The sequence below is a fragment of the Mchenga conophoros genome, linkage group LG9 (assembly GCF_057382185.1).
Source record: "Mchenga conophoros isolate Kocher_MC1m ecotype Shallow Benthic linkage group LG9, M_conophoros_male_GT1.1, whole genome shotgun sequence".
Taxonomy (NCBI): domain Eukaryota; kingdom Metazoa; phylum Chordata; class Actinopteri; order Cichliformes; family Cichlidae; genus Mchenga; species Mchenga conophoros.
Window position 1 is genome coordinate 35,472,749 of NC_140534.1, and position 15,822 is coordinate 35,488,570.

At 44.6% G+C, this 15,822-nt stretch overlaps 3 protein-coding genes across 3 annotated transcripts in view; 2 read left to right on the forward strand and 1 right to left on the reverse strand.

Annotated features, from left to right (window-relative positions):
• Positions 1–1,607, forward strand: part of LOC146567797 (tomoregulin-1-like) — a 15,986-nt gene extending 14,379 nt beyond the window's left edge. The window contains exon 10 of the mRNA XM_085285773.1: positions 1–1,607. This exon is cut by the window's left edge and continues 980 nt beyond it. The gene's annotated coding sequence lies outside the window, so the exon portion shown is untranslated.
• A 4,476-nt stretch (positions 1,608–6,083) lies between these two features.
• cavin4b (caveolae associated protein 4b) lies at positions 6,084–14,088 on the forward strand. The gene is made up of 2 exons (XM_085285774.1): positions 6,084–6,756; positions 10,297–14,088. The coding sequence occupies exons 1-2, from the start codon at positions 6,394–6,396 to the stop codon at positions 10,873–10,875; spliced, it is 942 nt and encodes a 313-aa protein (XP_085141900.1). The 5' UTR covers positions 6,084–6,393; the 3' UTR covers positions 10,876–14,088.
• A 1,019-nt stretch (positions 14,089–15,107) lies between these two features.
• dnah5l (dynein, axonemal, heavy chain 5 like) overlaps positions 15,108–15,822 on the reverse strand; it is a 56,614-nt gene continuing 55,899 nt past the window's right edge. Inside the window, exon 90 of the mRNA XM_085285800.1 lies at positions 15,108–15,772. Within this exon, the coding sequence (XP_085141926.1) occupies positions 15,539–15,772 (234 nt within the window). The 3' untranslated portion in view covers positions 15,108–15,538. The remainder of the gene's footprint in view (positions 15,773–15,822) is intronic.

The following is a 15,822-nucleotide window of genomic DNA, read 5'->3' on the forward strand; positions in this document are numbered from 1 at the left end:
AACTGCATGCTCATTGGCTAACGACTTGTGATTGATGCCAGCCAATGAGCATGCAGTTTCCTTCCACATATAATCCTCCTTTTAGAAATGTGGCGTAAATGAGATTTACAAAACAGTCAGCTCATTTTTATTTAGTGTGGCCGAAATCAGTGACCGAGCAGGAGAGGTCAAAGGTCAGACAAGGCCTTTGTAGCAGCAGCTGTCGCCATCTGGTGGCCTTTAGATAGAATCCAGGTTTATTCATTTTTCTGAGCAGGAAGCCGCGTCCATGTTTTCTGCTGTCTGTGAAGGACGCTTTAATAATCCAGACATTTGGCATCATATCGTCATGACAACATGTTGGACTAAAATGGGGAAAACTGGGAGACAGAACTAACAGGACTCGGGTGTGGAGGTTTTCACTCAGACTGCTCGGTTAATTAGACCAAAGCAGCTTTTAAAATTCAGTCAAAACTGTGAATCTTCCCTAAAAATGTTATTTTCTTATCAGCTTCATATCAGCGCTTATCTGGAAATATGGTTCTCAGTCAGATTCTGTGTGCGCCACGCTTCTATCCTTTTAAATCTTCGCTGTGAAAGCGACAGATGTGATGAAGAAGAGCTGTTCTGCTCATACTGCCCCTCAGCAGGCTTCCTGACTTTGGCCAATCGGAAAAAGAAACAAAAAGGAGGCCTTGAAGGGAAAGCAGCTGATTTCAGCTGGAGGCAGCGAGGCTCTGCATGGGCAGAATCAGATAAATGAGGATGATTTTGAACTGTGAATCATGCAAAGCTACGCTGGCGGTGTAATGACAAACAGGTGGAGCTGGAAATGAGCAGAAGAAATCCACTTTGAAGGTTTAATGAACGCGTGTTGTGGACGTTGCCATGCTGAGAATTCCCATGATGCACTGCTGCTCACGTTTGGCCAACTTCTCTTGTTTTTCTTTGTTTACTTTGTCACGCATGTGTTGTACCGCCTTAACTGTCCAGGGGGCGCTGTGCAGCGGGACTACAGGATTATCAGGGACCACCGGAGCCCCGTGCCCCTCAGATGTGAGCCGACTCGTATCTCAGGCGTGTTTTTTGTTTTTGACTTTGTGCTACGTCTCACAGGGTCAAACGTCACGTCTCCTTAGAGAAACTTTCTTTAAACACTTTTTGTATTTGTTACAATGAGATCCACCTGAAAACCAAAATGCTGTTTTTTCTACTGCTTAAAAATAATAATGAGGTACAAGCCGACATGTACAGGTTGCTATGCTAATTATTTTATTGCCTAATTTTCAGATGACGCCATTCCGGAAATGGATTCCAATGTTTGTGTGTTTGGACAAGCTGGCGATAATTTAAAGGACCTCGTCAAGCTTTTTATCTTCATTCTGATTCGTAACGATGGTACCACGTGTCCGTGTTGGTTGTTTTGTTGTGTTAGAAGGAGTAGGCCGATAAGCTGGGCTCGGGTTCGCCTCGCGCGCCGCTGCCCTGAGGTGAACCGCCACGGTCTTGGTGGCGCTTGTCGCAGGGAACGGGCCAGATGTTGCTGTAGATGTTGATCCTGCATGAACCGTGAAGTTGTTGTTTAGACTGTGCTGTAGCTGAATTAGCATTAAATTATGATGTTTGAACCTCTGCGTCTTCATGTGTCCGTTTTCTGAGCCGGCCTCTTAATAAAGCTTCACACAAACATCTGGACCTGTTTTCACAGCTGATACTGATCCATGCTTAAACACCTGGAGGTATGAATGCACTGGCTGCAGTCTTTCCTAATGCCCAGCAGGGGGCAGTGGTGACGGGTCAATAATCTGTCCCTCAGTTTCTCACTCGCTCATCCCAACAATCTGAATATTTGATGGAAATAAATCCTGAAAATAGTTTCTGATGGTCAAAGGCCTCAAGCACAGTGCTCATTAAACACAGTCATATCCATGATGTTATTATTTGATTCATTTGATTATAACGGTATTAAGTAAAAGTGCATTCAAACTGTGCTTCAGCAGATTCCAGTCCGTGACAAGTCCGCTGAATTTTAGTCTAAAAATGCCTCAGCGTGTTTTAACTATAGTCTTTGAACTATTTAAAGATTACATATAAATATGGGTATGACAGTGCGACAGCATGAATAAAGTCTAAATGAGCGTCTGAAGACGTGCTACCGAGTGAAGAAGCCGAACACGTGGCCAGCACAGGGAGGATGCTCTGAATCTGAAATATAAAACTGAAGTGGGCTCTCGGCTGATTCCACATCCTGGATCTCAGCCGGCCACATGGATGCAGCAGAGACCCCGACGAGTCCGCTTCATCCGCAGCTGTAACAGTCAGTGACGCTTCAGGTGGAGCACCTCAGCGAGCTGAAAGTCCGCCATGTTGGACCCATCGATTATCGTGTAGCCTGACCAGCGAGGCTCCAGAACACAGCGCTTCCTGCTGTATGAACGGTTTCCCAGCCTCTCGTCAGGGCTTCAGCTTATTTATGACCCGTGCTAAGAAGGAGCCGGACAGAACAACAGTTCTTCAGGTTTCCGAAGGCCTTCCAGGGTCTTTGAACATTGGCCAGTTTCTCACCATTTTTCCGGTCCTTCTACCTAACGATTTTCAGAGGTTCCAAGCTGCACATCTGCTCCAGCCTGAACCTCGAGCTGGGCCGGTGGCAGGTTTCAAACTCCTTCCTATCTCATCTCAAGTGTTTTTACTTCACATTAAATTTTGACACCTTTGAGAGGCGAAAACCAAGCGCGCCCGGTGGCTGATGAAGCCTTCGTGTCTTCTGCAGGGAGGTGCGGTTAAATATAGCAGTGATGGCAGGATAATTATAGGCAGCAGCTGGTGGAGAGCTTTCAGACAGCGGGGAGTCCCCTTCTGTCTTCACCTGATTCTGGCCCACCTCCCTCATTCTCTGTTTTCTTCTTGAAGGTTAGAGTAATGATGGGTTGCATGTCAGAGCTTTGAACGCTCTTCTTTCTTTTTTGGTGAGGTCGGGCTACGATTGGAAAGGGTTCAAAAGCAGGAGCTGGATTATGTTTCCGATCTTTGTATGTTCACAGATGTTAAGAGAAAATCAGAAAGCTCAGACCACCAATGATTATGAGTGGTTTTACTTCATCCTGCTGAACCTTACACAACAAAATGCCATGAAACAGATGTCAGAAGTTACTACCACCATGTGTGCTTCTGTGCAGAAGTCGTGAACCACGCCTAATTTCTTTAAACTCCACCGTTTTCAGAGGAAGGGCTTTTGGGTTTGTTGAACTACTACATCTGACCTATGAATCTTTCAGGCAGAAGAAGACTCCTAATTCAAGAAATGAACCAGTGTTGTGTCCTAACATAACAGATGACTAACCAAAGAGCCGAGTTTTGTATCTTTAAGCTCAAAAGCAGGTCAGAGTGTGAACACCTCCGAGCTGCTGAAAAAGGCCCAACAGAGACTGTACTTCCTGAGAATTCTCAGGAGGAATAACATCACACAGAGACTGCTGGTGTCCTTCTACAGAGCCACCATTGAGAGTGTTCTAACTTACTGCATATGCATCTGGTACACTAGCTGCACAGGGGCTCAGAGGAAAGCACTCCAAGGGATCATTAACACCGCCCAAAAGATCACTGGCTGCCCTCTCCCCACACTGGAAGTTCTACACAACGCCCACTGTTTTAAAAAGGCCCAAAACATCATAAAAGACACCTCACATCCTGGCCACTCCCTGTTCGAACTGTTGCCCTCAGGCAGACGGTACAGGGCAATCAGAGCAAGGACTAATAGACTCAAACACAGCTGTTATCCAACTGCAATAACACATCTGAATACTACAAAAAAATGTCCATCACGCCACTCTTGTGTTAATCTATGCACGGTCTGAAGCATGTGTGTGGGAATGTATGTGAATGTTTTACTGTTACATCTTATTAGTATTTTAAGTATTCTATCTATTTTATTTATTGAATTTTATTGTTTTATTTATATTTTGATATTGCTAGGGATGATGCAATGATCGGGGACCATTCTTAATTTCGTTGTTCTCATGACAATGACAATAAAGTTTCTGATTCTGATTCTGATTCTGATTCAAACAAAACATTTGTTTTGTTTTTCATTTTTAAATGGACATAAAATTGTATTTTTGCACCAACAAAGTGACTCCCAAAGAGCTGTTGGCTGTAAACTTGGCATATGGCGTGCAGTGTATCCTACTCTGAGAAAACTGTACAGAAGAAGAAGTGCGAGGCCTTCAGCTGCAGGTCAGTCAGAGGTGTTGGAGATCTTTGATAAACTGATGAATTATAAACTCAGAAAAGTTACATCAGAATCTGAGCCACCATTCGGGAACATCTGGAGACATCTGATTATCAGCAGCTTCGTGTTTCAGCATGATACTGAGCCAAACACACGGCCAGTGCAGTGAAAGCACATCTGGATAGAAACAGACAGAGGAACTCTGTCAGTCATGGATCGGCCTCCCCGGAGCCGGACGCCAGCATGACTGAAGTGGTAACTTACAGAGATGACAGAGTTCAGACTGAGCTGAAGAATAAAGGTGTTCATAAAGAATACTGACTTTTAAGCATCAAGGTAGAATTACTACAAACTCTGTTTTTGCCTTAGACACTATTTTTCCATGTATGCTTGCATGTTTGCAATAAATCACTGCATTTATTTCCCATTTTTCCTAAAGTAAATGTCCAAACATGCCCATAAGTGTTTCCTCTTCCTTCTTCCCTTTGTCATTTTATCAAGAATTCCCCGCTCGACCTCTCTAGGATCGTCTTTTTATTCACTATCATCGCAGCAATTAGCCGCAGTTGTCAGACTGTCAACCAAGTATATGTTTGTACCTGGAAGACTCAAGCTGAACTTCTAGGAAGACCAGTATGTTACTGCTAACTTATGGGTTTAGTGGGCAAGCTGGACCATTAAGCACAGGTGGTGGTTTTGCAAACATTGTGATAAATTAGCTAACTGGCAAAGGCTACATGCTATGTGCTAACTGTAGGTGCCAGCTACAACTCAGTGGGTGACATCAGATTATAATATGAATGAAAAAGAATATATCTGTGGTTCTGTTGGGCTGGTTCAAACTTTAGCTTTGTAAGAGTTTAATACAGTAAAGCAGAAACTCCGGCACCCAGACGAGTATAACTGAACCTATCAAGAAGTATTAAGTGTTATAAAACAACAATACTTTTTTTTTCAAGAAAGGTGTAATTTAAGTCTACGAGCAAACAACAATACTAAGTGTTTCTGCCTCCTGTCACAGTTCGATCGTGCCTCTGCGTTCCCACTGAACACTTCTTCATGCTCCTACTAAAATCTGGCGTTTGAAAATTAGCATGTGAGATAGCAGAGCTTGACATGATTTTAAAATGTGTTCACTTTGACTGAAAGTTAGCTCAGCCTATCACAACGTGATGTTGACTGCTTGCTCCTCCCATCTCTTGCTCCACTTCCTTATCCAAACGTGGACTACCGGGCTCAAGTCAAGAACAAAGATGGCAGTGAAGGCGAGTGTTAGCATCATGAATGCTCATTTGGAGGCCTGGGGTGCCAAAAACGTCTAAACCTGGAGGGAGGGATTAAGACAGAACAAGTGAAAAGGTGATGGGGGATAGATGGATGTGGAGAAATAGATGGGAGGGGGTTTCCATTCCTTTTAATATGCTCACGTCCCAAAGAAGCACAGGGAGTCACTTTACCCTCGCTGTATTTTTAGCAGCCGAGAACACAGAGAGAAGCTGGGATCCATGTCACTCTTTATCTCTCTCGCTCATTAACACATGCATTCCCGTAATATCCATTTCCACTTAAAAATCCTCTGATTGATGGAAAGTTTTGGCTAGTTCGGTGTTCCTCAGGGCCTCAACGTGACTTACCAAGTCAGATCAACGTGATCCTCACTGCTCTGTAACGTCTCACAGTCTGGGTGCATTTAAACTGCAGCTATGATACTGACTAAAGAGGATTTTAGCTCCGGTCCACCTTCCGCTTTAACGCTCCCACTGCATTTTAGCTCATCTCTTTTTAGCCTCCCTCCGTCCCTCCTCTTGACTCCGATCACCCCCACCCCCCTCCCTTTCTCTCCCAGTAGGGTGGAGTCTATGAGTTGATCTGAACAGTTTCAGGGTCACCCTCCAGTCGTAGAGGGGTGATCTGGTCCTCCTGTCCTCCTGCTTTCTTTAATTTTCCTTTCTGAGGTCTTCCTTTGGATATTCCCAGTGTTTCGACAGTCATCCTCGAATTCATATCTTTGTTCTTCACATCTTTCAAATTTCACTCTTAACTGGAGTACATTTTACTGGAGTTTGCCTGTCCAAGTCATCCTCCTCTTCCTCATTACTTTGTTCCTTTTATCTCTGGATCACTGGACACAAACAGTCGATCGACCAAGCAACGAGAATATTACCAGCAACCAAGCAGCAAGAATGACCGATAAACCGGGGATGACGACTGGTGGCGGAGATGATGCGGGTAGCATCATGGCATTGCTGGAACGCGTGGCGGGCCTCATGGACAGCGTCCAGGTCACACAGCAGCGCATGGAGGAGCGTCAGCTTGAGCTGGAGAGCACGGTCAAAACCATCCAGGCCGACGTTGTCAAACTGACCAATGAGCACGCCAACACCAGCTCTACCGTCGACCGGCTGCTGGAGAAAACACGGAAGGTCAGCCGGCACATCAAGGATGTCAGGGTGCGTGTGGAGAACCAGAACATCAGGGTCAAGAAGGTGGAGGCCACTCAGGGTGACCTCCTCGCCAAGAACAAGTTCAGGGTGGTCATTTATCAGGTAAGACTCTCACGCGTTCTCTGTATCAGAAAGTTCTTGTTCTTAATATGCTTCATGGATCAAGGAATGTTGGAAACAGTCCTTCTGGACATCCAACCAAGGGATTACTGACGTAGTTCTTCTTGTTTGAAGATCAGTGGATGGTTGATTCAGTAGATCTGAAATGACAAACCCAAACAAAATCAGCAGTTGTCAACAGTCAACACCAGCAAAACCAATTCCAATAATAAAGATATAATTTGGAGCTACCAGCCCGGGGGACTGGATTAGCCTCTGTCACTGTTCTGTGTCTAAAGGTGGCCTGGTGAAATGCTCCTACCATACAGCACCAGTGCAGTTAGCATTGTTTTATCAGCACAAAGAATCCTAAATCTTAGAAAGAGGACTTTCTTTTATGTCTTTATTAAGAAGCCAGAGTAATGGATTGGCTCACTTTGGGGTTCTGTGGGGTTTGAGCCTCTGCATCATTATTTTTTTTAGTCCACAGTAATCCTGGCAGCCGGTTTCATCAGGGGACAAACTGAACTTTTGGACTGTAGAAGTTAATAAGGCCAGCTGGTGTTTGACGAAAGACGACTGTAAAGGTGGATCCAGCTGGTTTATGTCTAAAATAGGCATTCGCTCACCTCCAGGTCTTTAATTCCAAGAAAAGTCCGAGGATGTTTTTATGAAGTACACAAACTGCTGATGGGCGGTGGTCACTGATGTTAAACTCAAAGTGAGCTGCAGTTGTGATCTTTACTGGAGTTTAACATGACTGTTGTGTTCTTTGAGAGCATGTTTGTGACCACCTCGTTTTGTTTTTATGTCACTGTTGATTCACATCTGAGTTATTTTAAGATTCACACCAGCCGATGAAAGTCTCAGTCTCAACCTCTGAGGTTTGAAATAGCAACAAGCACACCGGGATTCATTTTACTTCTTTGGCCTTCACAGTTAGCAGCTGGCAGCATGACAGTGACGCGGTTATTTTAGCCCTGGATAAGCTTCAGTGTGCTGAAAGGTTACCGCACAGACCTGAAGCTCACAGCAAGTCATGTACTTTAGAAAACTAAAGTAAAAGAGGACTGATTTCAGATTTGTATGCAGCTCACGTATTATTGATTTCAGATTATCATTATTATTATTAACAGTTATAAAAAGATTATTATTTATCTTTTTATAACTGAGTTGGGCAAAACTTTTACACAAAGACGAGCTGTTAAACCAGCAACGCTCAAAGATGCACACACATTTGTGAATTTTATGCAATAAAGAGACACTGATGCTTCGTTACACAATGAAACCTAATTCATCAAAGAGCATTGCTTTTAGTTCACTGTGTGAAGAATCAGCTGATTTAAGCACTTGTTAAACATTAAAACATTCACTTTAAGTGACGCAGTGAATTCAGCATTCAAGTTAGCATGTAAGCTAGTGCGGTGACTGCAGGGCGTGGTTCTGTTACTGCGTCAGGTTGCAGTCCCGTCAGTGAGGCCACACAGAAATGCAAACATCACGCCGTGTGGGATGGAAGCAGAAATAGGAAAGACTTCCATGCTTGTTTACGTTTTGTGAATTTTCACATTAACTCGAGTTTTTAGATCCTGTGATGCTACGTTCTCGGTTCTTAGACGAACGCTGATGTTTGGTGGTTGTGCTCATCCTGAAGCTCTCAGAGACTTAATGAGTGACGATCACACTCTGACTAAATAAACGACACTGTGACTGTGGAGTTCCCTCTCATGTAGAGCTGTGACTTTTACACAGCAGGCAGTCACATCCACCAAGGCCTCTTTAGGAAACACCTCCCAGCTGCTTCTTTTCCACAGCAGTAAGAAGAAAATGAAGCGTGTTGAGCTCACAGAGCTGCTGTACTGTAAGTGACTGAGCCAGCTGACTGCTGACAAACCAGGTTATTCTGAGTCTGCAGCTCCATCTCCTAATATAGTTGTCTGCCCTCCCTCGTTCTCTCTCTGGCTATGAACCATTTCATTAGCTGCTGCCTGCTCCCAGTTAGACTGATGGAGGAAATCCTCCCAGTGGAAGCAAAAGCTGTGGGGACTCAGCACACAACCCATGTCAGGAGGTCAGATGGGCTCATAGCCTTCAACCCTCCATATTTGGCCCTTACTCCTGCAGTCTGGCAGAGCAGAGAGGTCCCCGAGTTTCCTTTTTTTAACCACAAAGAATGAGTCAAATGGTTAAACTGTTTGCTGTTGGACGAGTCCATCCAGCTCGGGTTTCAGTCCTGGTCTCAGCTCAGGAAAGATGACCTCAGAAAGCTGCACACAGTCACTGCTGTGTGTTCAGCATCAAACAGCCTCACAGTCTGTTTGTGCACAGATGAACCCGACGACAGCAGGATGATCAGAGCGATTTAGAGGCTGAGTTTTTACCGTTCATTAGCTGCTTCCTGCTGTGAAGCTCAGCTCTGAGTGTGCTGTGTTCATCAGAGCTGTGGAAATGTCAGCTCAAACATATCAGGTGTCACATCTGTGATGCTTCTGTTAGCATGCTAACTACAAGTTAAGTAACAGGTTCATTTGGGTTTAACTGCAGGATTATTCACATTATTCAGACAAATAAGTCGAAGATGTCTGAGCAGTTTGGGAACAGAAACATTAAAAAATGTCGTGAAAAACATTTTTTACAACATCAAACAGACTGATGAGGAATAAACACTGTAACGGCAATAACATGATTAAAGTCGACCAAATGTAAAAGCTGAATATAAAAAGAGTTTTCAGAATCTGAACATTTTGTAACATCAGTTCAGCTTTGATGTTTGTTTTTAAACCCTCCATAAGTAATCAGATTGGATTCCATGTTTCATGGATCATGTTGCTCATTAGATTCATTTCCATGTGATCTGCATTCAGTGAACGCGACATTTCAAAGTAACTTGAGCCCAACGTTTATGGATCCCATCGTCAAAGTATGAACTTCAGCTTCCTGAGACGACAGGATGGCAGCTCGGATTTCCTGATCGGCTCTTTTCCGCTCTGGTGTCCAAACTGCTGCACATGATGCTCACAGCACATCTACATCACTACAGATCAACATTATAAACAGTCTCATCTGGACTGTTTTCATTGAGTTGATTGAACTGGAGGCTGGTTTAAGCAGCACACCTGCTGCTGGTGTTTGCTATGTGGGGTCAGACTACAGGCTTACTGGGCAGCTCCCAGTATGAATGAGTGGGACTGTGGAGCTGTAGCTTCACTCTCTGCTTTTCTGCGTAACCTGATCTCAGAGTTACAGACAGATGCACGGCGTGACGCAGCCTGGAGCTGAAAGCGATCCCGTGTTGCTCTGCGCTGCTAGCAGATATTAGCTTCCTGCAGGCGCGCGCTGAGCTGCAGAAACAGGTGCTGCAGGTTATTTCTGGATGCAGGATCACGGCCCAGCACAAGTCTGCATGACACACTTCATACAAAGACACAATTACATCTGACATCACTGCTGAACTTTGTCCACCAAAAGACATGGACCATTGAATCGGTTTGTTTTCAAGCTTGTTCTTTGCTCTCTCTCTCACTCTCTCTCTCTGTTTCTCAGGGTGACCAGGAGGTGAAATCTGTCGCCCCGGGAAACGAGCCAGAGGAGCCCAGCAGCAGCGGCGGGGCCCGGGCCAGTGCCGAGGTGGAGCCCGACAAGTTCGAGCTCCCTCCAGAGTCGGACGAGGAGTACATGGTGGTGGAGGAGGCCGACTCCTCGTCAGCCAGCCGCATAAAGAAGACGGGGCTGACGCGCATCGAGAGCTTCAAAGCCACCTTCTCCAAGGAGAACATGAGCAAGACCCGCGAGAACCTGGGCACCAAGGTGAACAAACTCGGCGAGCGCATCGTGACGGCCGAGAGGCGCGAGAAGATCCGCCAGTCCGGCGAAAGGCTGAAGCAGTCGGGAGAGAAGCTGAAGGACACCATCACCAAGAGTGTCCCAGCCAAGCTCAACCTGAAGAAGGAGAGGACTGTGGCAGAGGGCCAGGAGGGAGCCGAGGGCGTCACGGAAGGAGCTCTGCCCGTCCCTCCTCCCAAGGGCCGCAAGACCAGCCCTCACGCTGCCAGGCCGGCCGAAGACGAGGGCAGAGCGGAGGGATCTGAGGTGCCGATGTACGACATGAAGCAGCTGTCCTAAAACCAGATCTGCGCCCTTTCTTTGGACTTCTGAGACACACTGAGAGGAAGGTTTTTGGGTAGCTGTACAAGAATAAATGATTCATTAAAAAATAAAATAAAGATTATTTTGTGTTGAACACTTGAAGGAAGCGAGCAGAGAACAGATCCAATCAGACTGAACATCAAACCCGGCTCCTGAGAGCAAGTGTGCTTCTGGACATTTACCATCAAATCCCGAGTGAAGTTATTTTTCGGTCTCGTGTTCAATAAACAGTGAGCTGGGAAAACTGAAGAACAGACTTCAGACGTTCCCTGCAGAGTTTCTGCTGCTCGGTCGTCTGCATGTTGCTGAGACTGAGCTGATGATGAAGCTGTGATGCAGGGCTCTAGAGTGCGACCAATTTGGTCGCAAATGCGACCAAATTTTTCAGTGGTGCGACTAAAAATAAATATTTGGTCGCACAGGTGCGACCAACTGTTCCGGTAACAAAAAAAAAATCTCTGTAACTCTCCGTGTGGTCAACAACAGACACACATTATGCCCCTATCGTGGACTAAACCAATCAGAGATAGTCAGGGGCGGGACCTCTCTGATTGGCCGTGGTCCAGTTGAAAGTGCAGGTGGAAGAGAGAGGTGAGTAGCTTGAATAAAGCGATATCAATTCATTAACGGATTCCACACAAAGACCTAAACACGGAGCGGACCCAACACATCAGAATCAGCTTCGTCTTTCTCGGCTTTCTCACCCGACGGCCTGAACACGGACACGCTGTCGGAGCTTAGCGATTCTTCGGGTCCGCGCTGTGTTTACGTCTTTTTGCGCTGATTCTGAGCTGCAGGTTTTGCCTCTCCAACCAAAATTCACCGAGCCTGCAGCAAAAGAAGCAGCAAACTGCGCTTCACATTTGATCAATGTCGTCATGAATTCCCTCTGACTTTTGCTGTTTTGCTTCCACCACGATAAAAATCACACTTCCTGCACAGCTCTCTCTCTCTCTGTACTTCAGGAACAGTTTCCCGTCTCAAATCTGTTTTCTGCATTATTCATTCGCTTATTACCCACCAGTCTAGCGTTGTTTACAGCGCTTTTTCTTTTTTCACTTAAATGACCTCGGACAAGAAAGCCTAATTTCTGCTGTTCAATACTGAAGAAATTTACATTTCTTAAAATTATGCAAAATTGCAGAATATTTTTAAGGTTATCTGCTATAAAAAGCCAGACCAGGAAAATCTCCTTCATGTTTTCCTGTTTTATTCTCAGTTACTTTCACACAAAGGCATCTGCTGTGATTTTCACAATTCTGATGAAGTCTCATGTGTATCAGTACTGATAAATGATCAGAATTATAATATTTCTGACTGTCTGAGGCTAAATTGAATCAAATCAGGACTTTGAGAACCGGAATTGAATGGATTATAGAAATCAGTGATGATACTCAGCCCTAGTGAGCAGCCTAGGCCTGAGAGAAGTGGATGTACTGTAGCTGTGGGTAATAAGAAAAGATGAAAAGAACTATTGATAACTTTTTTGTTAAGTTAAGGCCTGATCTGTCTGAAATTCATAGCCAGTGCTCTGACACGGTGCCATCAATATTTGAATGCTGAAAAAGCACAGTGTATCCAGAAAACACATTATATGCTGCAGTAAATGCACTGCCCAAGTGTCCCCTCTCCCCACGGCCTTTCAGCAGCAGACAGCAGCAAACAGGTCGTCAGAGGAGGCCAAGATGATGATTAAGTTTTTAACATTTTCTACAATATTGACAAAGCACTTTAAGCACAAGTTTGTTAGTTAATAATTTAGAAATTAATATTGTCTGTATGGACTTCCCCCCCCAAAGAAAGTGCACATGTAAAACTGCGGTGTTAAGCGATGCGGTTGAAAAATTTGAGTGCGCCTAACTTTTGTGCCGGTACGCCTAAATTTTTAAAGTTAGGCGTACCGGTGCGCCCATGTCAAAAAGTTAGTCTAGAGCCCTGTGATGGGTTTATGGCACGTTTGGTTCTGGAGAAGAGTTTTGCTGTCGGTGCAGGTGAAATGATCAGAGGTTACAGCCTCTGGTTAAAGTGGAGGCAGCGATCAGGACGGCTGAGCAGCAGAGGTCTCGAGGGTCCTAAAGTGTAAAAGCATCAGTAACACAAAGATCACAGAATGGGATCATCCACACAACACTAACATCTAAATCCACGGCAGGAACTCTTCCAGTGTCCTGAAAAATCTGCGATGCTGAGATTAAAATCTGTCTGCTCATCTTAATGCAACATTTACTAAAGTCTGGTAGAAGTTTTACTGATTTCCAGTCACTTAGCAGACGTGTGGATAGGTGGTGGGTTGTAGAGCAGACTGAAAGCTTTAAGTTCATCCTCTGATTGAAAACAGATACAGGAAGTATAATGCTGGTGTAAGACAGGAAACAGCAACACGGCAGCCATCTTTTTCCTCCCATGATGACCAGTGTCCCAGCAGAAGCTGGGGTTTGTTAGATCCTGTTGGATCCAGAGGAAACAGGCTGAAAGAGTCGATCGGGGGGATCCTGGTTTTATTATGTGCTCGTTATGATTGTGTGTTAGAGACCTGCAGATTCCTCCACTCTGCCTCCTCCTCTGCAGGAATCAGCCTCTTGGCTGGTTTTATTCACCAACGTGAAGAAAAGCATCAAACTAATCCAAGTTCATTGTGAAAAGCCTGAAAATGGAGGAATAAATCTGTCAGTTACCGTATAAAGTTTGAGTTTGTCAGTGTTTTACACGGAGACGCTCGTCAGATGTTGAATGTTTAGCATGAATGTTCCACATCTGGAGAAACCTTCAAGATTAAAGCCAGTGAAAAGTGAAGAGTTTCTGCAGCAGCCGCACTTCCTGCAAACGTGTTCTTTCAAAATAAAGTGAAAAGTCTAAAATTATATTCACGACAGGTTTAAAGGTGGTCACATGGTTTTAGTGGAATGCCTACGTGGGCGCGTCCGAGTGATTTTGACTCAGATTCGTGCAGCGTGGAGCAGTAAACACTTGTTTTTGTTCATCTGGACTCATGAATGATTCCAGTTAGCACATTTCCAGCCAATGAAACGTAACTACAGATGAAGACAAACACATTTAAGCTGCCTGACTCTCGAGTGCGGCTGCATGCTCCCATTTTCAGTCTGTTTTAGTTTTCAGTTTAGAGGAACGCTGCAAACTCACACAAACTTCTTTCTTGTGAGGTTTTGTTGGCAGACTGATGAAAGCAGCAGCAGCTGGTGTTTGATGAGCAGACGTGTGTTTCCTGTTCTGTAATAATCAGCTTGTTACCATCACATAATGAACTCAGCCGTGACCAATGAGGCCGTCCTTGTGCGGTTCTCTGGCGCTGATTCTGACTGTGACCTTCACCTCTGCAGGGTCGCCTCTGCTCGTGGCTGAGCTCGTCAAAATAAGAGCTTCTTCATTTCTGTTGGTGAAGAGGAGTCTGCTCTTCTTCACCAACAGGAAGTGATTGGTGATTCACTGATTCTGAAATCTTCACTTGTCTCACAAATTCACAGTAACACACACACGGTTGTGTTTTCATATTCTTGTGGGGACATCTATTTGACATCATGCTCTCCTCAGCCTTTTACTCTAACCATTAAGACTGAATGCCTAACCCTGACCCGACTGTCCCTGACACTAAAACCACATCCTGAGTCCCAAAAATGTCTTCAAACTTGTGGGGACGGGCATGTTGGTCCCCACAAAGACATGTAAACATGTACACCCACACACACACAGGCATTAATGACCTCACAGGTTCATGTTTGGGGCTTTTAGCATCTTTGTGTGTCGGTCAGATTTAATTCACTCTTGTTTTGAGGTTTTGTGCCTTTTCGTTTCATTCTTTGTGCGTTTATTTTCTCTTTAAGCCTTTCAGGACTCGTGCTGTTGGCTTTTTCCTGCTGTGTTATTAGTATTTTTAATTTCTAAACTTCTTCTAAAAGAAGGACCGATGGAACGTTTATGTGAAAATAAAAATGATCATTTAATGTTTTTGTCAATCATTAAAAAATAAATCCTGGTCTTTCATTTTGCTGCTGCGTTGTTCAAAGAAACACATATTTTCCTGTTTCTTTCTGTTTGTGCGTTTTGCCTGTTTAGCGCTGCTGAGCAGGAAAACCCAGACGAACAAAAACCTCTTTTAAGTAAATATTTGAGTCACTTTGGGTCTGAACTGTAAAAACTGCAGACTGAACCAGATTTGAAGGCATCACAGGAACAGCATCACATTCAAAACATGAAAGAAAGGACTTTTATTTTGAAACACTCAGGAAATGACAGAGGGAAAGTTTTTTAATTAAAACAAATTATTATTTTATGCATTAAGTTCGTACAATCACCAGAACTGAGATGATCCTCACATCAGCTTTACTGTGTGAGGTCACATACAAAATCATTAATGTTACTATTATTATTATTATTATTATTATTATTATTATTATTATTATTATTATTAGAGACTTGCGGAGAGAAGAGGTGGAAACATTTTGATTTTCATAAATTTAACAGACTGAAAACCTACAAACATGTTTGGTGCTGAAGAAAAATGGAAACTATCAGAACATCAGAATAAAAAAGCTCAAACTGAAACTGTGGGGAGGTCTGAGTGAGACGCAGCAGAGCCCCACGGTGAGTGTCTGTCCGTGTCTGTGGAACAACAACGTTTGGATCACTTGCAGTCGCAGAGCAGCGCGGCGCCTCGCAGCGTCCAGCGCTCGGGCGGCTGCAGGCTCCTCAGCTGCAGGGAGAAGATGAAGTTCAGGTCGGTGCGTCGAGGCTTCTTGTAGACGGGACACGAGTACAGGCTGACCGCCCCCCCGCCGCCAGGGGGACGCTTACTGTCGGCCGTGTTGGCTGAGCTGACGGCGAAGACGTGGACCACAGGGAGGGGGGTGAAGAGGACCTGAGGGGCAGAGACAAACTTATTATTACTGAGCAAAAACAAAAATACTT

Bases quoted from the DNA above. Each gene is read 5' to 3' on its own strand.
- cavin4b (XM_085285774.1), top strand. From the start codon at position 6,394: ATGACCGATAAACCGGGGATGACGACTGGTGGCGGAGATGATGCGGGT. The intron at 6,757-10,296 runs GTAAGACTCTCA...TCTGTTTCTCAG, and splicing joins TCAGGGTGGTCATTTATCAG to GGTGACCAGGAGGTGAAATC.